General features: G+C 40.9%; 1 protein-coding gene across 1 annotated transcript in view; it reads left to right on the forward strand.

Moving 5' to 3' along the window:
• Window positions 1–1837: 1837 nt before the first annotated feature.
• DIXDC1 (DIX domain containing 1) overlaps window positions 1838–27126 on the forward strand; it is an 80255-nt gene continuing 54966 nt past the window's right edge. The window contains exon 1 of the mRNA XM_006833819.1: window positions 1838–2020. Coding sequence (XP_006833882.1) covers window positions 1961–2020 — 60 coding nt within the window. The 5' untranslated portion in view covers window positions 1838–1960. The remainder of the gene's footprint in view (window positions 2021–27126) is intronic.

A 27126-nucleotide genomic window follows, 5' to 3' on the forward strand; every position in this document is an offset into this window, starting at 1 on the left:
CAGGATCTCCTCTGATCTCTCAATATTTTATGCTTTATCCATAGTATGGTGGGCTGTCAAACAGTTTCCTCAACCCAAGGACTCTTCAATTGTGTGTTTTGATTTTCCTTCACTGTGCACTTACATGTATTGAATGCAATTTTATTTGGAAGTTTCATACTTCTCTTTAAAAAGGGCCTTGTTGCATTGACAGGGGTTAGTAACTCCCCTTAGTGTGTTACACTATGACTGGGGTATGGTCAAAGGGTATTCTTGGCAACTAAATGCCCCAGCTAGATTAAGAAGGAGAGTAGTTTCCTGACTTGTGGGCTGCTCAGGCAAATTTGATGTGGTGTCATAGTTCTTTCCCAGCCTTAGCCAGAACTGAACCTATAGTATTTAACCACCATCAGCAGCAGCAGCAGCTTAATACTTACATTGGCCTTCTAGTTCCTGCTTGTGTGGTTAGGAGAGATGTCTTTTTCCCAGAAGCACCTTTGTATTTAGCAGCTTTAGACATTCAGATGAGATGTTGCTAGTCTAACTGCTTCAGATATATTTTTCTTGTTCTCTAGTGACCGAGGAGGAGATCACTACTTGAATAACAGCCATGATTGATTTTTCTTGCTAAAGCACTAATGATGGAGGTTTGGGGATGGAACCTTGGTCTTCTGGAAAAATCATGAATGTAGAGTCGTAGCTCCTTCAACAGACCCTGTTACTGATCAGTTGTGTCCTTGGTCAAGGCCCTGACTTTTTCTGAGCCTTAACACTCTAAACCCTTCCCCTTCATCTGCATGATGAATGAAGTGTAATGTAATATGAGTGTTCTTCCAGCTTTCAGATTCTAGCTTTCCTGTAGGTAAAAGATTTTGTATTGAGAGCGCAAATGATTAGTATTCTTTAAAAAAAAAAAAAACCCAAGTCTGTGACTTGAATAACTGGGAACAAAGAGGGCTAATTCTATTTCATTGTTTTTACTTAACTCTTTCAAAACCTCTAGGACCTCTTTGAGGTATTTATTTTAATTAAAACCCATGTATTTGAAAATGCATTTTGCATTTTAGTAGTTATCAGGAAGACATACACACATTCTTTTGGTAAAACCTTAGTTGTCCTTGGTTTACCCTTGAGGTTCCTGTTGCAATCCAGCAAAATTTAGTACTGTTCTATTAAATGTGTTAAATAATAGCAATAATGAAATTTATTTCTTTCTATCCTCTATTTTTTTTCTAGTCATTCTGCCTACTCTGTTTTAGCCTGACCTCACTGCCTAGGCCCCATGTAGGAAAAGGTTACTGTTTTCAATTAGCCTTGTGTGTGGGGGAATCCTATGATTCAGTCCCCTTCCTACCTACCTTGCGGTGGGGTGCTGGTGGCCTTCAGTCAGCAGAACATGAGTGTGTGAGTGTAGTGCAGTTCATGCGGGCACAACTGGTGTGTGTGATTGCAAGCGCACGTACACATTGGCATGCACGCCTGGCGTCGTATGTCTGTGTATGTGTGTGTGCGCGCGCACTTGAGTATGTATGCACACAACGCACAGGCACATGCGAGCACACAGCTTGGGGTTGTGTCTGAAGCAGCGCACTCCTACACGCCCGCCCACCCGCCTGGGTGTGTAGGTGTGCGCGCGCACACACGCCGGCACTCCAGCCCGCCAGCCTGCCCGCCCGCAGAGCTCTCCTTTAAGCACTCGCGCCTGCAGACGCCCCTCCATTCTGTGCGCGCCCAGCTGTTTCTATAGGAACCACGACATCGCCCGGGCCCCTCTAGCGGAGGCTGCAGTGCGAGCATGCCCAGTGGAAGCCGCTACTTTGGCTCCAGTCTGGGTTTCTAGTAAGCGGCATGCGGGACTCCGGAGGGATCCCAATGAGCTGAACCCAAGAGTCTTTGTGTGAAGAGGGAGGAGGAAGAGGAGGAGGCGTTGGCGACGACTGCCTGGCCTGGAAACCCTGCCCGGGGAGCCCCAGGCAGAACAATGCTAGCCTGCCTGACCCGGGGGAACTTACTGGACATCCTGCAGGAGGGCTTCAATGAGGTAATTGCCATATCCCACCTAATCCCCATCTCTCTTCCCCCAGCACCTCTCTCCTAATCTCTGGATGGGGTTTCCCCCATCCTGATGGGAACCCCAGAATGAATCACCTGCAGAGCCCGGGGGTTGCTATGGTGGTGGATATAATGCATATGGGTGAACCAGAAGAAATTAGAAAGGCTGCCTACCTCCAGTGGTAGTTCATCTGTACCCAGAGGGCAGAACCACAAACTCAGAAGTCCTCTCCTCCCTAAAGAAGTGGTTTGCATACTTCATGGGGATTCTTCCCAAAGGAAATCCTCCGGGAAGCCCCTGAAAGTACGGCAAAAGTACTGGTGCTTTTTCAGGAACAAACCAGGTTGGAAACCCAGTGCGCCAAGGGAGGGAGGAGTGGTGTGGTCTTGCATTGGTAGAAAGTTTGAGAAAGGGCAGGGGACAGTGAATGGTCGGTATGAAACACATCTCTACATTTGTACCTCTCCAAATTAAGGGCACTCGACTGCTAACCTCAAGATTGGTGGTTCACACCCACCAGCCACTCCCTGGAAATCCTAGTCAGGGTCACTATGAGTCGGAACTGACTCGACAGCACTTAGCCAACAATATCAAATTCAGGGCTGTAGATTTTTCCACAACCAAGGACACGGTTGGCAAGAGAAAAGCTGTGGCGAGAAAGAAGACTTGAGTTTCTGGGCCGCCAGCATATGCTCATTTGCTCCGTTCTATGTGACGGTGAGGAGCACAATTTGACAGGCAGTATGGAATAAGGCCTGGCTGGAGGTTATTTTTCTTCCATAAAGAGCACTTTCTTCCCTCAAAATTCAGTTATGTACCCTGCTTCCTTCTTTTGTGAGTCAGGGAATTTTGGTTTGGGACATTTCCCTTCCCCCTTGCCATTTGCTCCACATGTCTTCCATTGCTTCTGAGCCCCACCCTGTTTGCCTCATCCCAGCATCCAGGGAGACCCCCTACAAGGAGACCTATTAGGCAATTCTGTCTTTCCCTCTCTCTCCTTTTCTTTCCACCTCTTCTTCTTCCTTCTACTTCGCTTTCTTAAATTTAAGTTTTTTTTAAAGAGTTTTTGATCACACACATAATATATGAATACATTATCTTCTTAAATATATACATTATAGTAAGAATGACTGTGCCTTTGGCCACCCCTCCAATTCCAGCCTTTTCCCCAGAGATGACCATTTTCATGAATTTGTGTGTAAGATTTTATTTTCTGTAGCTGCACAACAGTCGGTTTCTATAATTCCTGTTTCTAATTAAGATGCTCTGCAACCTACCCTGCCTCAAAACCTCCCCCACTCCTGGCCCCTGGGCCCTAGCCTTAGTCTGCAGAATTTCTGTCCCAGCCTAAGCAACTGAGTCAGAATTTTCCTTTGGCTGGGGGTGTGTGTCACGACCTTCATTGAAGGGCATAGCAGGGCGTGAATCCCGTATGTACTGCAGGACTCCTCATCCTTTGCATCATTCCCATTGGAACACATGTAAGGGGATTGTTAACAAAGAGCCGCAGTCGGAAACACAGAAGAGCCAGGAAGCCACCTCTGAGTGCTTCTAGTATTCTTGGTCTTTCTTTTCTCACTCTTTGGCTTGGGGCCTCCCTAGTCTTTATTCTCAAGGTCTGACTCATTTACCAATTGTGGCAGAAGCTCCTTTGGTCTTATTGTGGCTCCCCCTGCCTCTTTTTCTTTAAAAAAAACCCATCCAGATATCAGGTCTGACTATCTGATGAGGAGGACAAAACCAGAGGCAGTTCTATCTAGTCTTTGCTCCCTGCTCATTTTCACCATGACTCTTTTAAATAAAAAGCTAGGTAAGAGGATTACCTGTCTTTTTCATGCCTTGGTGTTTCCAAAAATATTCCCTGACTTCCATTTCTTGTAAAACATATGGGAAAAAGGCGAGTGGGAAAGTTTGTCTTTTTGTGGTGGTAATGGACTCGTCATAAAGAACAACAGATACACAACTTTATGAATTATTAATCTCTAGAATGATGCAAGGAGTACTGGGGTGTGCTGTAAGGTCAGCATGGACTGTGAACCACAAGGTTGGTGGTTCAAACCCACCAGCCGCTCCTTGGAAACCACATACAGGGTTGCTATGAGTTGAACTGACTCGACAGCACTTTACAACAACAGAATAATGCAATAATACTCATTTCCTCTCTCTCACATTTGATTTTCTACCCATCCTGTAAACTTTCTTCCACCTCCTTCCTTCACAGACTAAGATACATTTGTTCTCTTCTATTAGTAGATCTGAACTTCACTAATAAATTCTTTGGTTGCTCTCAGAATGTGACAGAACCTAAACAGCAGTAATAATTATATATCAAACTAATATATTAAATTTGAATAGCCCTTTATAGTTTAAATAATTCTTTCCAATGCACAATAAATTAAATGCTTATTTGCACTCATAGTACTACATTTAGTGTTACTACATAATGGATTATTTTAGGGTGGATGGAACTTTGACCTATTCCAGCCTCTAGGGTTGCTAAATAGATCCAGTCAAATTCAGTCTCTTCTTAGAGTCATGCAATAAGCATGTAAATTAGGACTTAAAAGCTGGTGTCAAAATATTCTTCAATTCCTCTGAGAAACTCTTTCTGTGGTATTCTAAAGAACACCACACGTGTCCAGTCATCTCCTACGGATGACCCAAGCATGTCTCAAGCTGTTCTTTACCACGCAGATGCTTTATAACTCTGTATGGTTAGGGCTGAGACCTCATTTTCCATCAGAGAAAACTGCCATAGGAAATGGGGTGATGTCCTTAATTGGTTAATGGTTAGAGAACCGTGCAATAGAGAGAAACCTGCCCTCTGAGTCAAGTTTTTTCTCTACCCACTGTTGGCCTCTGTTCTCAATCTGTATGCCATTATGCATAACATTGCATGAAAGATTTTATTTTTCTACCCCATTTCCAGAATAGAGTCCTGGCTTCAACACCCCTGGCAAACTATTTACAAAATTGCTCCATGCCAGTGTTTCAGTGCGGTCCTTTTATTAACATGGTTAATTTGCATTGTGAGTGATCCACACATTTTGTCTACAGCCACATTCTGTAATCTACCCTGGCTGCTCCTGACCACCGTATCCTATCCCCTGGGTCCTGGGCCTATCCAGGCTTTATGCTGTTCACAGTTTCCCCTACTCTTCCTCTGCCTCCAAGTTCTTATTTATTTGTTTTCTCTGTCATTTAGTATTGGTATTGTCAAAGGAGTGTTATCTTTGGTTAATGTGCCAACATAAATTTCTGCCAGCAGTTTTCTGGGGGGCTGAACTTTCTTTAAGAAGGAAAAAGGAAGACTTCGGTGCTTGTGCTGGAAGGTATCGATAGAGTTGAGATTGTAATATGGTTTGGTCAATAAGCATCCATTCGTTCATTCAGTTTTTTTTTTTTAATTTTTTTATTTACCGTTCATTCAGTTTTATAGTCATTAATTGGGTAAGGAGATGGATAAAATAACTGAAAAATACCTTGTCCCTGCTTCCAAAGAATTTATAGGGAAAGGCAGGATGTATTCACAAAAAACCATAATAGGATGTTTAATGTGATAATTGTCATACAAGGTATTATTTGTGGGAGATCGTAGAGATACATTCTGTGATAATCATATCATGAAAAGCATCAAATATTTACCAACCCACTTGTTCACTGAAGCCAATAGATTTTCTTCCCTTGCTAGTCTGGTAAACATGCCTGCAAGCACTCATTCACCAGACACCCACTGAATTACTGTGTTTATTGGGCACCATGCCAGCCTCTGAAAATAGAAGTCAGATAACAAAAATCTGCCCTCATGGCACTCACAGGCCAATTAAGATAAAGTAAATGCTCAGCCTCAAACTTGGGAGAACTGGGGTGACATGGAAATCTTACTTGTAGGTAAGAGTGAACTCTTGTCTGAGGTGTGAGTAGCCGAAGGCACTGAAAGTTGTAGGAATGATTTATTCAAATGTTGGCTGACAGGAGATCTGTTGTTTCAGTTGAGCTTTTTAACATATGACCTGGCAGACTTCCCCGACCATTATGTGTCATTTAAATTCCACATGAAGATTCATCAGTTTGGCAATCCCTGAGAAATGTAAGGAAGAGCCCTTGTCTGGTCACATCCTCAGAAAGGGAACATAGAAGGAGTGAGGAAGAGGATTGGCAGGTGTGGCAGCTGCAGCAAACATCTCTCATAAGGGCCTTCCATGTGGCCGGATTTGCAGCATCAGGCCAACTAGAAACTCTCAGGCATTTCCACAATAGAGTCCTCTGTGCTTTGCTGTAGAAATTAAAGACCTGTTATGTCTTTAATGTAACAAAGCACCACACTTTGTTTTGTTTTTTTTCTATCCCAACTTGATTTCTCCTCTCCCCACCCAGGCATATTGGCTTTGTTCCCATAGGAGCCGATGCCAGGAAAACAGATGTGCTCTGGTAGTAAGCTCTCAGGCAGCTCTATGTTGCTAATGGTTGGCCAGGCACGTGGGACAGTGGTAGGGCGCTGTTTGCCAGGTGTCACTCCCACAGACAGTTCACAGAATCTGGGGAGCACTGGAAATGCTTTTGGTGCCATGACTGGCCTTGTTGTCTAGGCCTTAAGGACCAAGCACTCAAACTGACACTTCACTGAATGCATTTCCTTGTTTCTTATCCCCTAAACCAGGCCCCATTTAAGTGGTCGTGGACATAACTGTCAGTGGCCAGTGTGATAAAGAGAAAAGGGAACCAGTCCCAAAGGCATTGAAGGTAGACTCAGTGGTCTGTTTCTACTTAAGTCATAGTCATTCATTCGTTCACATGCATGTGTTTGGGGGAACTCTTAATGGAAATTAAAAAAAAATAATAATCAGAGTAGAATGTTAATATCTTCCAGAAAATCTTTAGCGCTTCACTTTCAGAGATATCCTTTGACCAGTGGGTTGAATACTTATATAAGGAGCTCCATTCATTTGAGGCAGGAGCAATTTAATGCTATTGTTACTTGTGAACTTCATTTTTATCTAATTAGCTACCACGTTCAATGAACAAGTAGCCTTCCCTGGTTCAGTACAGGACTGAAAGAGTTAATAGAAAAGAAATACAATATTGTGTTATTTTACTGGCAGAATTTTAGCCAATAATAACTCAAGGCTTTCCAAACCTCCTGCTTTCCTCTCAGTCCCTCAGCAACAACCCCCCCATCTCCTGCTGCAGGAGTGTCTCTGAGTGCTAAACAGGTATCTGGTTTCACTGTAAAGCTGTTTTTTCCTCCCTCAGCCATTCGTTGCCCTCCTGAACTGCCTCTACAGTGCACCACAAAAACCTGCTGCTTTTCTCCTTTGCCTTGTTTTCCAACAGGGAGTCACAGGGCAGGCTTCTTAGATGTTTCTACACTAGGAACAGTAGGTCCCACAGACTTGTCTGGTGACATCCAATCCGTGATTTTGCAACTTTAACCAAACAAGTTCCCCATAGGAATTCTGTGTGACCTTAAGGCATGGAGGAGATAGAGATCAGAGGCTGGGTTTACTAACTTGTTTGGAAGAAATGGCATGTCCTAAGAAAAGCAGAAAGTTACATTTGGCTTCAAGACAACTTTCAAAGACAAGATTTCATGTACAGTTGAAGAATGTGGACAGAATTGTATATACTGGAAGGGATTTGTTTTTTATTCATTTATTGTTATAAAAGCATGTGTAATACAACATTTACCAATTCAACATTCTTTCAGTCGTATACACATAGACAGGTCAATTCTGACTCATACTGACCCTATGTAGAACTGCCCAATAGGGTGTCTGAGGCTGAAAATCTTTATAGAAGCAATGGCCACATCTTTCTCCTAGGATGTGGCTGGTGAGATCAAACTGCTGACCTTTTGGTTAGTGGCCAAGCATTTACCCACTGCACCACTAGGGTTCCTTTCAGGTGTACAGTGTAATGATACCAGTTACATTAACCATGTCACTCAATCATCACCCATAATTGTTGCCAAACTTCCCATCATGCACTGGAAGAGTTTTAGTTCAAACCATAGGGTCATTTGGAGTTTCATGGAGGAAGCTGATGATGATTAAGGAGAGTTCTGGTGTGGCACTGAGGAATAAAGTAAGGTTGGTTTGAACCACAAGGTCAGTGGTTCAAACTCACCGGCTGCTCCTTGGGAACCCTATACAGGGTCCCTATGAGCTGGAACCAACTCGATGGCACTTAACAACAAACAACAAGGCTACTGCACACCAGCCACTTCTTTGTCCCTCGACTACTCTCACAACTTGATAGAGCGCTCTAGTCTCCATCAAACCCTGCTATGACAGCTTTGGCTGTTCTTGTTACTGTGTCTACTTGTCCTTCTCCTAAGGGCTGACTCACAATTCTAGACTGCTCAGCTGTTCCAGACTGTTCCTTTACATAGGCATCCCTCTAGCTTTCTCAGAGTAGATTATTCTGCTCTGCCACTGATACTATCTTACTTTAAAAAAAAAAAGTTTGGTTGAAAGCAACAAAAATAACTTGAACTAGCAACTAGCAGCAGAGATTAAAACAAAAAGTTAAAAACAAAAGTTCATTCTGACTCATAGCAACCCTATAGGACAGAATCGAACTGCCACATAGGGTTTCCAAGGCTCCAAGTTTGTACACACTGCCACATCTTTCTCGTGCAAGCAAAGCTAGAAGCAGAATCTATTAACTCGTGGAATCCTAGGAACTGCTGAAAATCCAAAACATGGAAGGAGTTAGGGAGGCAGAGTCTCAGGAACAATGAGAACCAGGAACTAGAACCTCTGCCTCTTATCTCTTTTTGTCTCTGGGTAGCTTGATTCCTTCTCATTACAGATTTTTCTCTCTTAGGTGATTAACACAGCCTATGGCATCATCTGAGCTTTATATCTTACAACTTGGGCTGCTAGAGAGAAACTGATTCTGTTCCTAAATGCCAGTTAAAAAAATTCCAGGGATTGGCTGCGTTTAACCAGTGGAAGGGGTGACATAATGCCAACCTGCTCACAGGTCCCCCACTGTTTATGAGGATGGGATCTATGCTATCCCTGAGGGTCTGCTCTGAATCTCAGCATGGTCCTAGTGTGCCTTTCCTACTGTGCTGTTGTGAGAGACGGACCAAAAAGCAAAGTTTTAAAAGAAGCAGACCAAGAGCTAGGCGACATGTTCAAGATAATTCAAAATTTGAAACACATTATATCTCGTCTTTACTGAATGGTAGAAATTATAGCGTGCCAGTGCTAGAAGAAAACATGGTGCACCTTGTCCTCCATGCTGCTACAAGAACAAAAACTTAAGAAATGACTTCATATGGGTGTGGGGTGGAATTGAGAGGTGAAGAAAAAGAGGGCGAGCTGGGTTCTGCATCCCTGACCCTAACTTTTAGCAAATACTTCCTTCCCCCATTTTAAACTTGTATCTAGCTTTCACACAATTCATAATTTGAAAGATTTTGAGGCCAAAAGAAAGAAAACTACTAATGTGTCCCCTTCCCTCCCCCCATAGTAACAGCCTGTTGTAAAAGCATATTGTATTTCATCTGCTGCTGTAGTAAGGATTCCAGTAAATTCTTAAAACCAAACAGCAGAGTTGCTCAGGGCCTCAGCTTGCACCGCAGGCTGCTTTTAAGATAAACATCTTTGTGAGGAAGGAGTGGTCTGACTGGTCCTCATAAGTGTCGACTTTAGCCTTTAAATCAGTTTTTTTCAGAGCCAGCAGCAGGTATTTGTAGCAAGGGCAGGGTCTTGCCTGATCCTTAAGTGAGAGTTACAGATATCTTCAGGTCAAAGAGGACAGACAAGTTCAGACTTGGTTTAGTAGTTGGTTCGCCAGATTAGATTTAAGGGGAGGGGCAGAAGTTTGAAAGCTGTATAACCCTTAACCTGTGTGTAAGAAGAGACCCCCCTCAACTGGTGTTCACTTGGTTAGATGCCAGTGAACAGATCCATGGCAACATGCAGATACACAAAGGGGCTTCAAAAAGTCAGCAGGAAAATGGGATGAAAAGATAATAGAATTTTTCCATGAAGGTTTTGAAGCCCCCTTGTAGTAGTGACATGCCAAAGGCTTTTCTTCAACTAAAATATCTTTGTCAAGGATTAAATTATAGGACTGTTTATCCACTTTTGTTATGTTTTATTGCTGTTTTTAAATTACATGAATCTGAGCATCATAGCAAAAGTCCTTAGCACCGTAATGTCTAAAACTATGCTGGAGGACTTTAGGATTCAAAGTGATGACAGACAGTCTAGGCTTCCCAGTTCCTTGACTACTACTTTAACAGTTGCCAACCTCGGTACCACTCCAGTAAGGCCACATACTGGGGCTACATCCTAGAATGAATCCCATAAAATTGTCCTACCCCTAAAATGTTGAACTCTGAAACTGCTCAAAATTTTCACGGTTTAAACCACAAGGTTGGTGGTTCAAGCTCACCAACCGCTCCTTTGAAGCCTTACTATATTATTTAGCCCCCTCTTCGTGTATCTTTTTATCTCTTTACCACAAACACCTTTATCTTAGCCTGCACATGTCTTCTTATCCAAAAAAAAAAAAAAACACAAAAACCTTATACAGGGTCACTATGAGTCATAACCAACTCAACGGCAGTTAACAACAACACATTCAGTCTCATCAAGTTCTCCTCTTACTCTTCTCTGTTCTCTCAGTTGATTGGCTCTCTTTAGTTAACATGTCGTCTCCCTATCTCAGACTCCATGGTCAGTCCCCTCAAATATCCTTCCACTTATATCCTCACTTGGTTTGCCCTAGTAATCGATGCCTCTCCTCTGACTGTGGCCAGTCCTGAATCTGTTGTTGGTTTCCTCTGTTCATGGCCCAGGCTTGCTAAGCACTTCCAGAAGTAATCATTTAACCTTGCTGATGGATTAATTTACAAAATTATAATTCAAGCCCTAATGGAATCTTTGGTGCTACCAGGAAATCTTCAGTAGTCTCTCTTCTTTCAGACTTTCATAGGGTCTGTCCCAAATCTCCATCCTTTGCTTAGAAGCTTCTTTCATTCACCTGTCCCTTTCATTTCAGCATATAACTTCACCTCCACTTTATACTGAAGAGAGGGGCAATTAGGTTTGAACTCTCCCTCAACTTGGCTCTTCCCCACCTCCAAATTTAGCCAATATCAGAGAAAAAGTCCACCTCTTCCTGGTCTCCTTTGAAGACTTACTATATTACTTAGCCCCCTCTTTGTGTATCTTTATCTCCTTTACCACAAACACCTTTATCTTAGCCTGCACATGTCTTCTTATAATAATAATAATTAAAAAAAAGCATAACACCCTAGTTTCTTATCCCAGCCTCCCTCTCTAGCTAGTCCCCATTCTGCTTCTATTTTCCTACTTCACGGGATACTCTCAGGTCACTGCTATCAGACTTTTAACTCTACCCCCGTATAGTATCTGTTTTCAAAAATGTCACAGATTGTTAGTCATTAAACCAAATAGCCCTTTCCACACCTCAGCCTGATTGTGCTACAGCACTGAACCTTATTGACCACCTTACTTAAAATGCATTCTCTGTCCTTGACTCCCACATTGTACCATCTGCTGCTGCTTCTTCTGTCTCTCTGATTGCATGTTCTAAAATATTCTTTTGTTGCTCATATCACTTCATTTGCCCTTTTGGTGTCTTCTTTTCTCTCATTAAATACTTTCTGTGAACAGTAGAAATAATACAAAGGAGCTTTAAAAGTTGGTGGGACCTGGGGCAAGATGTCGGAGTAAGCTGGCACACTGAATTGACCCTCTGCTACAGAGACATGGGAGACTGAGTGAAATAGATACAGGTGGTGGTCCTGGAACCCTGAGCATCAGAGGACAGGACGGACAGGTAGATTGACTCAAAGAGGAGGCTGAACAGGATCCGCAAGAGAAAAGAAAATTGGGTAGAATGTGGACTAGTGTGGAACAGCATGGACATCTTGAACTTGTGTGAGCAGCTGTTGATAGATATAGTGGTCTGTAGGCACAGGACAAAGGTGGAGGTTAGCAGCAAGTGGGTGTAGTTTTCCCTTGTTCCTGCACCCTCCTGGTAGTCAGGCATGTCGCCAGTCCTGCCCTCGTCAACCCAGTGGCCAGTGGCACCCCTTCCTGTGCAGCATCTGCTCTGCCTGGGGTCAGGAGCCTGGCATAGCACCCCCGCTTCTGGAGGCATGTGAACCCACCCTGAACTATGCTATACAACCAGTGAACAGAGAACTAACTGTGTTCACACTTCTGGTCTCTACCACATCCACCAGGAAGCATGTGTTGAGTGCCTGAGAATACACCAATATACAATCATCAACTAAATATTCATACATTACCACATGTCTTGGAGAAAACAGACATTTTAATTTACACTAAGAAACAAGACAGAGTGCCTCAACCAAGTGACTAAAATACAGTCAGAAAATATAATACCAGAAATCTTATCTGAACTACCTAATGAAGATTTTAAAAGAAAGCTAATTCAGCAACTCCAATAGATTGAGGGAAAGATCAAGAAAACTACTGATGAAATCAAGGAAAACATAGGCAAAACTATGGAAAATTTTAGGAAACTGACAAAATAATCAAGAAAATGGGAACTATATTAAACCAGCAATTAAAAAACTAGATGATTAACACTAAGACTTCAGAAATAGATAATACACCAAAGGGCAAAGAAATAGGATTGAATCAAAGGAAAGTCAAATTACTGAGCTTTAAGGAAAAACCCTCAATATTCATCTGCTAGAGGAACAATCAGAAAAAAAGAATCCAAAGAAAGACTAAGATTTATGTATAATGCTATCAAGAGGAATAACTTACATGTGATAGGAATTCCAGAACAGGAAGAGAGAAAAGAATCCTTAGAGATTATTGTCCAAGAGCTGTTTGAAGAAAACTTCCCTAGCATCATGAAAGATGAGAAGCTAGCCATCTAAGAAGTTGAACGACCTCCAGACAGGATAGATCTCAAAAGAAGGACAATGTGAATAATAAAGCTTTTCAAAACAAAAGATGAAAGAATCCTGAGAGCAGTTCAGGAAAAGTAAAAAGTTCAATACAAAGGAGAATAAGACTAAGTTCTGACTTCTCAGCAGAAACCAAGCAGGGGAAGAGACAAATGGAACTACATATATAAAACATTGAAAGAAACAAATTGCCAACTAACAATCATATACCCAGCAAAACTGTCTGTCAAATTGTTTTTGTTGTTGTTAAGTGCCTTCTAGTCGGTTCCAACTCATAGCAACCCTCACAGTATAGAGTTTCCAAGGAGTGGATGGTGAATCTTAACTGCCGATCTTGTGGTTCAAACCGACGTTGCAGTTGAGCACTGATCCTACAGCACCACATCAGGACTCTTGTCTATCAAATTATCGAATATGACGGTGAAATTAGGTCATTTTCAGGCAAGCAGAAATGAAAAGAATTTCTAAAAACCATACCAACCTAACAAAAAATACTGAAGGGAGTTCTGTGTATAGAGACCCAACAATAGCAGACAACCACCTGAAACTAACATACAGGACAATATCCTTAAACTCAACCCAGATATAGAAGTACGCAAAGTCAAACAGACCTATAAGACTGAAAAGAGAGAACCAGATATACAGCTGCAACAACAAAAATTCTATAAAGTAAAAAGAAGGAATAATCAATCCAACCACAGCACTTCCAAATGAAAAGGAAATCAAATAGAGATTTCAAGAGAAAAATAAAATTAAAATAAGTCTAACTGTAACCCTAAAAAATAGGTTACTCCTATCCCTAGCCCAATCCTTGCCCCTAACACTAAACCCTAATTCTAACCATAACCCTAACAATAAATGAAGCCTTAGGCCTCATCTAGACCTAGCCTTAGTCCCAACCCTAATTCTCACTCTTTACTCCTACCCACTCCTCCACTCCCCCAAAAAGGAAAAAAAAAAAAAGTTTGTGGAAAACTTCCATTATCTTTCAATTTCATGTATCCTTGAACTTTTTGAAGCCCACTCATATATTCTTTGAGTAAATTGTAATAAGCACATTTCATAGTTTCACTATATATTAACATTATGATCTTCAACAAACACTATTTTAATGACTGGGTGGGAATGAGGAAAAAGGAGAGAATGAATATAAAGTATACCACATGCAGTGGCTAAGGAGCTCTGGTAGTGTAGCGGTTACAAGTTGGGCTCCCAACCTCATCATGGTCAGCAGTTCGAAACTACCAGCGGTTCCACGGGAGAAAGATGAAGCGTTCTGCTCCCATAAAGATTTACAGCCTTGGAAACGCTGTGCAGGGTCACTATGAGTCGGAACCGAATCTACAGTACTTAACAACAACATGCAGTGGCTGATAACAGTTGTCACTATGTACATTTTGGTTCCTCTCTTTCCCCTCAGTGCCCTTTCTCCCCGCTCTCATTCCTGCTAACTTCTTGTAGTTCACCTTGCTTTGGGGGATGTTCTCGAACCCAGGATTTGCACTGAGTACAAATACTTGTCTTGCCATTTATTATCCCTGTGACCGAGGGCATGTTTCTCACTGAACCTTGGTGAATACTTCTGTGAAATGGGAATAATGGTTCTTCACAGGATCACTGTGAAGTAGTGATAGGCAAAGATGTAGTAAGGTCTTAGCACAGTAGTTGGCATGCAGTACAAAGGGCTTTCAAAAAGGCTGTAGGACAATGGAATTAAAAGTTAATGGAATTTTTCCATGAAACTTTTGAAACTCCCTCATGAGTGCTTAGTAGATGCGATAAGTTGTAGTTGTATCTCATTTTCATCTATGGCTATACCTGTTACTTTCATGTAAATATTCTCAAACACGTTCTCTCCCACCTCACCTTTATCTCTTGTGCTCTAGATCTGTATTTTGCCAACTGGCAGTGGAATATCTCTTCCCTGATGCTCCACATTAGCTTAGATTCTAATTCAAAACTGAACTGTGTGCTTTTCCCTCAATGCTTGTCCTTGGTATATTCTCCATTTCATTTGGGGCGTTAACATGCAGCCAGTCACCCAACATCCTTTTTGGAACCTCCCTTTTTGTCACTGCCTACATCCTGTCAGCCATCTCGGATCTGTTTTGGAATTTGTCCCACTGCTATTGCTTCATTTTAGGCTCTCATTTTCTCTCTCTTGAATTGTTTGCCTGATCTTTTCATTGATTTCTCCAAATCTGGATCCCCTGCCATATTCTGTGCTATCCAGAGTGACCTTCCTAAGATGCAGGTCTTCAGTTTTACTGTCCTGTTTTCAAACTCTCCATGCTCTCCTGTTGAAGGTCTTTATACCTTAAGTTAACTGCTGGTAAGTCTTGTAGTTACCTCCTTCTCCATCATCACCACCTGCCATGAATAGCTTTCCTCCAAGATACCGTATGCGTTCATGGCTCTTCCTCCTCCTATCCCCTCTACCCAGGGTGCCCTGCTCTTCTCCAACTGGCAAATATCCTTAAAGAACCAGTCAGATATCTCCTCCTGTCTTTGCCCTTGCCTGACCCCGACCTCCATCCTTTTGCTCCTTCTCTGCAATGCGTTTTTAACATTTCTCCATTGTAATAGTCATCACTTTGTATTGTGATTTTTTTTAGATCACAGTGCTTTGGCAAGTAGTAGGGACTCAAGATATGTTGGTTGATTTGAATAAATGTGTTGAGTGACAGGGTCTAGAAAGATCTCAAGAGACTGAATCTAACAAGCTGAATTTTGTTAAAGGTAAATATGAAAAGAAAAACAATTTTACAAGTACAAAGATGTGGAGAGATGTGGTTTAACAGCAGAATGTGTTAAAAATTACTTAGGAGCTTTCATTGACAGCTCCTTTGGAGTCAACAAGGTGAAGTGGTGATCAAAACAAAAAAAAGAATAAGAAATATTTTGAATGAGGAAGTTAACTTTGTGGTTTTACACCGAGAGTACTGTGTTTGGGTCTAGGTATCATGGTTTTAAGACCAGACTAGCAATAATCCTTTAAACCATTTTATGTTTTTAAGACTTTTTAAGAAATCTCCAAAACAGACAAACCATCAGCTAAATTTATAAAGAAGAAAACAGGAGAAAGCACAAATCCACAAAATAAGAAACGACACAGAATTAGTTCATAGCAATTGAAACCGAAAGCTTTTTTTAAAAAAATGATTACAAGAGACTTTGAAGGTATTTATCCACATTTATTTTTTAATCGAAATATTTTTGAAAACCATGATGAAATGGGTATTTTTTGCAGTAAATGCAGACTAGCAACATTGATCCCATTAGGGATCTAGAATTTAAATGAACCAATTTTGGTAGAAGTGAAATAAAGAAATTTATGAAGGAACCACTCCTCAGAAACAACAATGACAAACACCAGATTATTTCACAAGAGAATTCTACCAAAGTTTCAAATATCAAACATCCCAATGCTCCATAAATAGTTTCAGAGCATTGAAAATTATGGGAAACTTCTCAATTTTTTCATTAAGCAAATATAACATTACTTCAGCATAAAATCAAATCCCATTGCCCCTGAGTAGATTCCGACTCTTAGCAGCCCTATAGGACACAGTAGAATTGCCCCATAGGGTTTGTTAGGCTGTACTTTTTTATTTTTTAATATAATTTTATTAATTTTGTTGTTGTTAAGAAGATATACAGCAAAACATTCACCAGTTGAGTAGTTTCTACATGTACCATTTAGTGATATTGATCACATTCTTCAGAATTATGTAACTATTTCACTATTTCTCTGAGTCATTCCTCCTCCATTAACATAACTTTACTGACCTCTAAGTGTCCTATCTAATCTTTCAAGTGCCTGTTGTCAGTATGATCTAGTATAGATAGTTTTTACAAGAGCATAATAATGCATAAGGTAGATGTTTTTGACTAGTTAATCTAAACTGTTGTTTGGTTTTAAGAGGACTGCAGGGGGTACTTTTGGTTTAAGGCTTAAAGATTATCTTATTGCTATCTATGGTTTCAGGGGTTTTTCCAACTTTCCTGGCTCCATGATGTCTGGAATCCATGAGATTTTGAAATTCTGTTCTGCATTTTACCCAATTTGGTCAGGATTTTTCTGTGAAATCTTCTATTAAAATGGTCAGTAATGGTAGCCTGACACCATCCAGTTCTTCTGGTCTCCTGCCAAAGGAAGTAGTTGTCCCTGGAGGCAGTTAGCCCATATTCTCCTATTCCTGACTCTCCTTCTTGTGTTATTCCAGGCAAATGGAGACCAATTGTTGTGAGTTGGATGGCTGCTTGCAAAGTTTAGAGACACTGGGCACCATGCATTGAAGTAGGAGGTAGAATAGAGGCACTAGCCATGCTATTTGGGTAGCTAACTGTGATGTCCCATGAAAGCTAAGCTGTGATCTTTATGTAAGCTTACTGCCACATCTTTTTCCCATGAGCCAGGTTGGTGGGTTCAAACTGCCAGCCTGTCGGTTAGCATCTGATTGCTTAACCATTGTACCACCAGGTCTCCCAAGCATATTAGTAAGTCTCATAAAATAGTGATAGGATTATGCTGAAAATTCCTCATAAAAACACTAAGAAAAATTAGATTGAATGGATACTTTCTTAACATGATAAAACATGTATACCTTAGTCCTGAAACTAGTAATTTATTAAATTGGGCACTACTTCAAAAATTTCTCCTAAGTTTTGTTGTTGTTGTTATGTGCTGTGGAGTTGGTTCCGACTCATAGTGACCCTGCACAGGGTTTCCGAGGCTATACATCTTTAGGAGCAGGAAGCCTTATCTTTCTCTCACAGAACAGCTGGTAGTTTCAAACTGCTGACCATGAAATGAGCATCCTTATTCATTGCTAGTATAAATGCAAAATGGTACAACCCTTGTGGAAAACAGTGTGATGGTTCTTCAAAAAAACTATAAATAGAACTACAGTATGACCCAGCAATTGTACTCCTAGGTATATGCCCAGACAACTTGAAAGCAAAGACTCAGACAGAGACGTAGACACCAGTGTTCACTGCAGCACTGTTCACCATATCCAAAAGACAGAAACAGTGTAGATACCCAACAATAGATAAACAAAATGAGGTACATACATACAATGGAATACTACTCAGCCAGTAAGGTAAATGAAGCCTTGACACCTGCTACAATGTGGGTGGAGCTTGAAGAAATGCTGTGTGAAACAAGTCAATTACAAAAGGACAAATATTGTATAACCTCACATATGTAAAAAGACAAGAATAGGCAAATGTATAGAGACCATAGTTTGTTAGTTGTTAGCAGAGATGGAGGGAGGGGTGTATTGTTTATGGAGTACTGACTTTCAGTTTACGGTGATTGTCTTAAATCTTTAGTGCTGCTATAACAAATATCACAAGTACGTGGCTTTAAGAAACAGATTTATTCTCTCACAATTTAGTAAGCTAGAAGTCCAAGTTCACTACCAGCTCTGAGAGAAGACTTTCTCTCTCTGTTGGCTCACAGTTTAGGAGGAAGGTTCTGTCTCCTTTCAGCATTTGTAGACCCAGCATTCCTTGGAGAGCTCCATGTGTCTTGGCATCAATCTTCGCCTGGAGCTGGGTCCAAAGGGTACACTACACTCCCATCTCTTCTTTCTTGGTGGTAGTTCTCTGTCTCTTAACTCTCTTCTCTCCTTTTATCACTTGTCAGATAAAAGGTGATACTGGTCACACAAGGAATCTCCCTTTACACCAGATGATCCTGATTAAGGGTGTTGTTTCCTACCCTAGGACTTTTGGTGTGGTGCTATAGGATTAGCATTGGACTGCAAACTACAAGGTCTGCAGTTCAAACCCACCTGGTGCTCCTCAGAAACCCTATATAGAGTTGCTATGAGTCAGAACCAACTCGATGGCACTTAACAACAACAGTAGCAATCTTACCCTAATCCCCTTACATCAGATCAGGGTTGATCACAGATCACATCATGGGGAACGATTACATTATCATTATGTAGCTGCTACATTATGTCATTATATAAGTGCCAAACCAGTGAGAATCATGGCCAGGCCAAGCTGACACACATTTTGAGGGACACAACTCAATACATGGCATTGATGAGAAAATTGCACTGGATTAATTGTAGACTGCTGTCAATAAACTGAATATTTATAAAAAGTTGAATTTGCCACATTTATATGGTAGATTGGCAACAATGGGAAAGAAAGATTTGATTCCTTGGTTTGGAGGTTTAGAATCATGATTTCATGGGTTATCCCAGTTAATTCATCTTAGCATGTGTTTAGTGCTTCTGTTCTAACTCTTAGTTTGTTTCATAGCGCCTGATGTCTTAAAAACTTGCTAGCAGTCATCCAAGGCACAATAATTGGTCTCTATTCACTTGAAGTAACACAAGCAGGAGAGGAGCATATGGAATGTGTGGTTAATTGCCTCTTTTGCAATGAGACCAGAAGAACTGGATGGTTCCTGGCTACCATTGCTGAACATTTTGATCAAAGATTCTATAGAAGAATCCTGATCAAAAGGGAAAATGCAGAATGGAATTTCAGATTCACATGGACTCCAGACTTTCTGGAGGCATGTGGACTGATGAACTCCTGACACGATTGTCTTTTGATAATCTTTAAATCGCAAACAAAAGCATCTCCTGAAGTCTTCTTAAAACTAAACAATGTTGTTTGTTGTTAGGTGCCATGGAGTTGGTTCCATCTCATTGCGACCCATTGCACAACAGAATGGAAACACTGCACCACCATCAAAATTGAGCCCATTGTTGCAGCTGCTCTGCTGTCCCTCTACTTTGCCAAACATGATTTTGCTTTTTTTATCAAGCTAAACTAGTTTGATGTTAAACCAAAGAATGTGTGGCTTGATGCATTCTGCTCTTTTGAGATCTGTCTTTACGTGATCAAATTGTCAACAACAATTTGAAAGACAAGAAACAGGGTGCAGTACATTTATATTAAAGGAGGGTGAGAATGGCTGTACAAGTTGAAAAATGTAATCATTGTCACTGAATAGCACATACAGAAATTGTTGAGTTGGTTTATGTTCTGCTGTGCATATTCTCAACAACAACAACAAAATAAAATATAAACAATTGAGGGAGGGACAAAGGGTTAATAGCTTGATAGGAAAGGGAGGAAAGACATGAATAGACATGTAATTTATGTAGATTTAAAACTGATAACTTAAACCATTTTGGAAAAATTTCAGATGAAAACAACAACCACTAAAATACCTTTTGTCACATGTCACATTGGTGACAATGAAAAAGTGGAACAACATACTTTGTTGGGAAGGCCATCGGAAACAGGGTCTCCTGCACATTGCTGGTGGGAATGCAATGTAGGTACAACATTTTAGGCAGGGAATTGGCATTATCTGACAAAGTTATATACTCACTTGCCTTTGACCTAACAATTTCACTTCTTGAATCTTATCTTGAAAATCAAAAAACAAATGAAAGCCCCTGCTGTCAATCTGATTATGACTCATAGCAATCCTGTAAGGGCTATGTAGGGCAGAGTAGAACTGCCGCCCGGAGGGTTTCTAAGGCTGTAAATCTTTATGGAAGCAGATGGCCACAGCTTTCTCTATGGAGCAGCTGGTGGGCTCAAACCACCAGCCTTTTGGTTAGCAGCCCAGTGTAACTCACTTCTACTGTGGACTCCTTATAGTTCTTTAAAAAATAAAATAAAATAACCCATTGCTGTTGAGTCAGTTCTGACTCGTGCTCACCCCACACATTACAGAGCAGAACTGCTCCATAGGGTTTCCTTTACTGTAATCTTTATGGAAGCAGATTGCCTGTCTTTCTTCCATGATACTACTGGATGAGTTTCAACTGCCAATCATTAGGTTAATAGTTGAACACAAACCATTTGAGGTGTTCAGGGACCTTTGATATCTCTGTAGGTTAGCTACTTCTAAGTATCACTATTTATATGTGTTGAGATAAGTGGATATAGATGTCTGTATGTGAATAAATATATAAATATGTCTTACTCTTTCTGCTAAGAGGGCCTCAAATGTTAACTGTGTAACAGTGAGCATACTTCAGGCCAAATTTTGGTTTCTACAAACTATTTTCATTAAAAGGAACCAGAGTTCTTGACAGAAATGGCTGATTACAGAGCTGGGGTAGTGATAAGTACAAGATAAATCTGGAATATTTTATGATGTCAAAAAGTAAGAACATGTTTAAAATAGATGGGAACATGTAGAAAGAATACAGGAAATAGCATGATAGTAGTGTCCTAATGGCTAAATCTGGAACAGTCTGAGCAACAAAATAAATAATGGTAGTAATGGGATCACAGAATAAGTTAAAATATTCATAATCCCATGATGATATAAATAAATATATTCTAACTCCTTTTCACAGTAAAAATTCCAGTTCATACATATAGATGGAATTAGAAAATCATCATTTGGGAGACACCACAGCAACTGTTGAAGGAAAGAAAAATTCATGGGTGTCATACCATCCTGAATGCACCTGATCTTGTCTGATCTCAGAAGCTTAGTAGGGTTGGGCCTGGGTCAGTTTGCACTACAAGGTCAGTGGTTCATATTCACCAGCTGCTTCTTAGGACACCCTACAACAGGGTCACTGTAAGTCAGAACCCACTCAATGGCACTTAACAACAACAACAAAATAAAAGTGGACAGGAAAAATGATGATGAGAGAAAGGATCTTTTCATAGTCTCAGCATCTCCTCACAAGATGGTCACTCAATACAAAGGGAAAAACAGCAATTTTGCAGTAGAGAAACCTGGTAGACATACCTTAAATAAGTGATTAAAGCTAACTTCACCAATAGTGAGACATCTGGGCATCTTGTGCCTTTAGATATGATGCATTGAGAAGGGTACAATGTGCCATTTGTGTTATTCTTGCCCAAAATTCAGAACCTGAGCTTAATGAGGAAACTCAGACAAATGGAGCTTGAGGAATACAGTACACAATTAACAACCAGTATACTTCAAGGTCATGAAAGACAAGACAAAGAAAGACTTAGGAACAGCCCCAGACTGGATGAGACTGAAGAGACAGGGTAACTAAATGCAATGTAAAACATTGGATTGTTTTCTTGGCCAGAATAAAGGACATTAGTGAGACAACCGATGATAATAAGGTCAGTAGATTATTCCCAAATCTGTCTTGGAAGAAAAACAGTCAGAATGCTTGTATTTTGTACATGTCAGGAGGAACCTGTCCCTGGAGAAGGACATCATGCTTGGTAACATGGAGGGTCAGTGAAAAAAGAGGAAGACCCCCTCCCCCAACAAGATGGATTGATACAGTGGCAGCAACAATGGACTCAAACATAACAACAATTGTGAGGGTAACACAGGACCAGGCAGTGTTTTGTTCTGTTGTGCATAGAGTTGCTATGAGTCTGAACCTACTCAGTGGGACCGAACAACAACTACAGCAACCTAGATTAGTTAACAGTATTGTCTGTGTTCAATTCCTGTTTGATAATTGTACTGTGGTTACATAAATGTAAATAGTTGGGGAAACTTGGTAATGACTATTCAAACCTACCAGTCACTCCCAGGAAAAGATTTACAGTCTCAGGAATTCTGTGTAGTTCCTGTGAGTCAGAGTTGACTCGATGACAGTAGGCTGGGTTTGGTTTTGGGTAATGGCTATAGGAGAATTCTTTGTGCCATTTCTGTCACATTTTTGTAAGTTTGAAATTATTTCAAAATGAAAAGTTAAAAGTTAACAAATTGAAAAATGTGCTTGTTGTTATTGTATGCCTCCTAGTTGATTCTGACACATAGTCATCCTATATGACAAAATTGGATTTCCTAGGCTGTCTATACAGGGTCGCTGTGAATTGTAACTCACTCAATGGCACCTCATAACAACTTCTAAAAAAAAAATGTATATTTTATTGTGTTTTGGGGAAAGTTTACACAGCAAATTAGGTTCTTCTTTGACAATTTCTGTATAGATTGTTCAGTGATATTGCATTGTTCAGAACATGTCAGCATTCTCTTTACTTGTGTCATGGTTATTCTGTTGATAGCAGTCTAGTTGCATCTTTGTGGTAGAGTAACTGTTGGCCTTTTGGGCTCATTTGTTGTTGTTAGGTGCTGTCAAGTCTGTACCAACTCCTAGTGACCCTGTGTACAACAGAAGGAAACATTGCCTGGTTCTGTGCTAGTCTCACAGCCGTTGTTAGTTTGAACCCACTGTAATCCATCTCACTGAAGGTCTTCCTCTTCTTCATTAACTTTACCAGGCATGATGCCCTTTTCCAGGGACTGCTCCCTCCTGATAGTCTGTCCAAAATACATGAGACAAAGTCTGGTCATCCTCACTTCTAAGGAGCATTCTGGTTGTACTTATTCCAAGACAAAGTTGTTTGTTCTTCTGGCAGTGCATAATATATATATTCGATGTCCCTTAATTCAAATGCATCAATTCCTATCCTAGAGTACCACACCAGGACTCCAATGGAGCACTGTACTCATCCTTTATTTTGTGTGTCAAATTAACATTTCACTAAAAGGTGACCCTAGAGGATACTTTTACTTCAGGAAGTAAATAGTATCTCAGGGCTGTCTGTAGTCTCAAGGAATCCTTTCAAAAAGTCTTTTAGTCTCAACTGTTCCAGTAAGTCTGGACCTTTTAAGAATTTGTGTTCCATGGTTTTTCTCCTGTTCTATCAGGGTCCATGTACTTTGGCCCTTGGTAGAGGGACACTATCTAGTTCATCTGGTCTCAGAGTAGAGAAGGCTGTAGCTTGTGTAGGCTAATGAGCCCTGTAGACTGGTTTCTTCTCTCAGATTTTGGTTCCTTGTTTCTCTTTTGCTCCTCATGAGCAGGGACCAATAGTTGTATCTTAGTGGGTATTCCCAAGCTTTTTAAGACCCCAGACACTATTCACCTCACAAGGATGCAGAACATTGTGAATGACACCAACTGACTGAGTTGTACCATGAGACTAAGACCCTAAGCTTTCAAACCCTGAAAACCTGTCTTATGTTTGGTTATGTCTGCAAAGTTTCTGTAATTATGTAAATATGTTTGTATGCACATATATATTACATATATGTACATATAGGTACTTCTGTTTGCACGCACATATACAAATACATGTACCTGTACCTACCTATATTTGGCAGTTCGAAACTACCAGCCATTCCACGGGAGAAAGATAAGGCTTCTGTTCCCGTAAAGATTTACAGCCTCGGAAACCCTATGCAGGGTCGCTATGAGTCAGAACTGACTCCACGGCACCTAACAACAACAGCAACAACAACCCATATACATACATGCCTATATGCATAAATATATGATTATACATTCATTTTTTGGTTATTGGTATTTTTGCCAAATTATGTATTTCATATTCTTTAGCATAGCATCCTTTTCTCTTGAGCACTTCAAGTGGTATCATTTACTTTGGTCAAACTATGCTCAGTGCACCCACATTTGGTGCCATTTTCTCATCACCAAAAAGAACAAATAGCTATGATCTACCCCACCTCCACCCCTGGTAACCATCAATGAACATGATCTCTGTATATATGTTACTCTTTGTCTTCTTATAGAAGTGGGGCTAGGCTGTCATTTTAATGGCAGCATCTCTCTGGCAGAGCAGTTGCTGGGTTCAAACCATCGATCTTTCCGTTAGCAACTGAGCACTTAACTATTGCAGCACCAGGGCTCCTTGAAAACTATACTTAGAGGCTTGCAATGAGTGCACAGTTTGTGTCCACAGTAATCTGGTGGCAGAGAGGAAGAATGAAAAAGAGAAGAGAAGAGGAATATCTTGAACAAGGAAGCTGCAAGTCTCCCCCGTAGTGTACAGAAGAAGAAAGAACACTGACTGGGGAGTTAGATCTGAATCCCATATTCATAGTCTATTATCTGGGTGACCTTGAACAAGTAATTTCAGCTATTAGAGTCTGTGTTTTTCAACCAGCAAAATAGATACAACACAATATCTCTGGCAGATAAGCATTAGAGAAAATGTGTTTTAAGGATTTAACATAGTTTTGGATACAGAGTAGATGTTCAGAAACATGGTGACTATTATAATTTATGCTCTTAGAATCCTCTTTTATTGAAAGACCAAGGTTGCATGAGATTAATGTGCATGAAGAAGGTGGTGCTGTAGGATAAGCATTGGACGGCCAACCTTGTGGCTGACAGTTGAAATCCACCAACCACTCTGTGGGTGAAAGATGAGGCTTTTCTGCTCCCATAAAGACTTACAGCTCGGAAACTCTATGCAGGCTTACACTGAGTCGGGATTGACTCAATGGCAGTGAGCGTCAGTCGTGCATCCGAGATGACTTGTTTTCAGTGTACAGCCGAGGGTTGTTGCTAGCTTCTATGGAGGCAGCCCCTAACTCATAAAGGCAGCCTGCCAATATCAGCAGCCCTCATGTACAGTGGGCTCAGGCTGTCATCACCCATAGAGTTTTCATTAGCTGAATTTTTGGAAGTAGGCTTTTTTCCCTAGACTCTGTTCATCTGCTGAAACCTGTTTGACATCATAGCAACACACAAGCCTCCAATGACAGACAGGTGGTGGGTGTGTTTGAGGCGCACCGTTCAGGAATTGAACCCTGTTCTCCTACGTGGCAGGTGAGAATTGGACCACTGAACCACTGCTGCCCCAAACCAATTGCTATAGAGTTGATTCCAACTCATGACAACCCCGTGCTTGTCAGAGCCCTCTATAAGGCTTTCACAAGTTGATATTTTGCTAACAGATTTCTACGACTTTCTTCTGCGGTATCTCTGAGTGCCAGCATTTCAGTTAGCAGATAAGCATGGCAACAGTTTGCACCACACAGGAATTCCAGGCTCTGGTTACTTAGGTAGAATGAAGAAGATTTGTTCCTGGTTCTCACTGTCGTTGCAGTACCTTGAGCTCCATAGAGACAGCAGTGGACCAGGCAAAAAAATGAACATGAGCAAAGGAGAGCCTAAGAAGCCAAGAGGCAAAAGGTCATCATATGCATTTGTGTGTGTTTGCAAACTTGCTGGGAGAAGCACAAGAAGAAGCACCTAGATGCTTCATTTGACTTCTCAGAATTTTCTAAGAAGTGTTCAGAGAAGTCTTAGAAAGAGAGAGGAAATTTGAAGACATAGCACAGGCAGACAAGGCCTGTGATGAAAGAGAAGTGAAAACCTGTGTCTCTCCTAAGAGGGAAACAGAAAATAAGTGCATCCACCACTCCTGGTGTGCTGCTGTAGGACAAGCACTGGACTGCTAACCCTAAGGGCAGCCGTTCAAACCCACCAGCTGCTCCTTGGAAACTATATTCAGGCTCACTATGAGTTGCAACTGACTCAACAGCACTTAACAACAACAATAATGCACCCCCAAAGCCTCCTTCGGTCTTTTTCTTGTTTTGTTCTGAGTATCTTCCAAAAATTAAAGGTGAGCATCCTGACCTATTTATTGGTGATGTTTTGAAAAAAACTGGGAGAGATGTGGAATAATACTGCTGATAATGGCAAGCTGCCTTATGAGAAGGCAGCCGCTAACCCAAAGGTAAAATAAGAAAAGGATATCGCTGTATATTGAGCTAAAGAAATGCTTGATGCAGCCAAAAGGGGAGTTGTCAAAGCAAAGCAAGAAAGAGAAGGTAGAGGAAGGAGATGAAGAGGAGGAGGAGATGGCGAACACGAAGATGATGATAATAAGTTAGTACAAATGTGGTCTTTTTCCTTTTTTTATAAAACATTTAAACCCCCTGTACACAACTCACCCATTAAAAAAAAAAAAAAATTGAAATGTAAGGCTGTGTAAGATTTATTTTTAAACTGTGCAGTGTCTTTTTTCATATGTAGTTGACACATTACCAAATTCCTCTTTATATAGCTCGGCCCTGGTGGTACTTTCAGTAGCCACTGACCTTGCCGGATAGAGTATGAAGGCTGTATATTGACATGGAAATTTAACGTAGGTTCTTGTTGGTGAACAACACAAATTATATGTGAGGATGGTAGCTTTTTTCATCTTCAGTTTTTTCTGATGTAGCTCATTTGAAATAATTATTGGGTTGTTAACTGAATACCTATGCTTTATTGGCTACGCAAAGGCTTTCGATTGTGTGGCTCATGACGAGCTATGGACAAATTGCGAAGTATGAGTATTCCAGAACACTTAATTGTGCTCATGAGGAATCTGTACCTGGACCAAGAGGCAGTTGTTT

This window comes from Chrysochloris asiatica, unplaced genomic scaffold, assembly GCF_000296735.1.
Source record: "Chrysochloris asiatica unplaced genomic scaffold, ChrAsi1.0 scaffold00008, whole genome shotgun sequence".
Lineage (NCBI taxonomy): Eukaryota > Metazoa > Chordata > Mammalia > Afrosoricida > Chrysochloridae > Chrysochloris > Chrysochloris asiatica.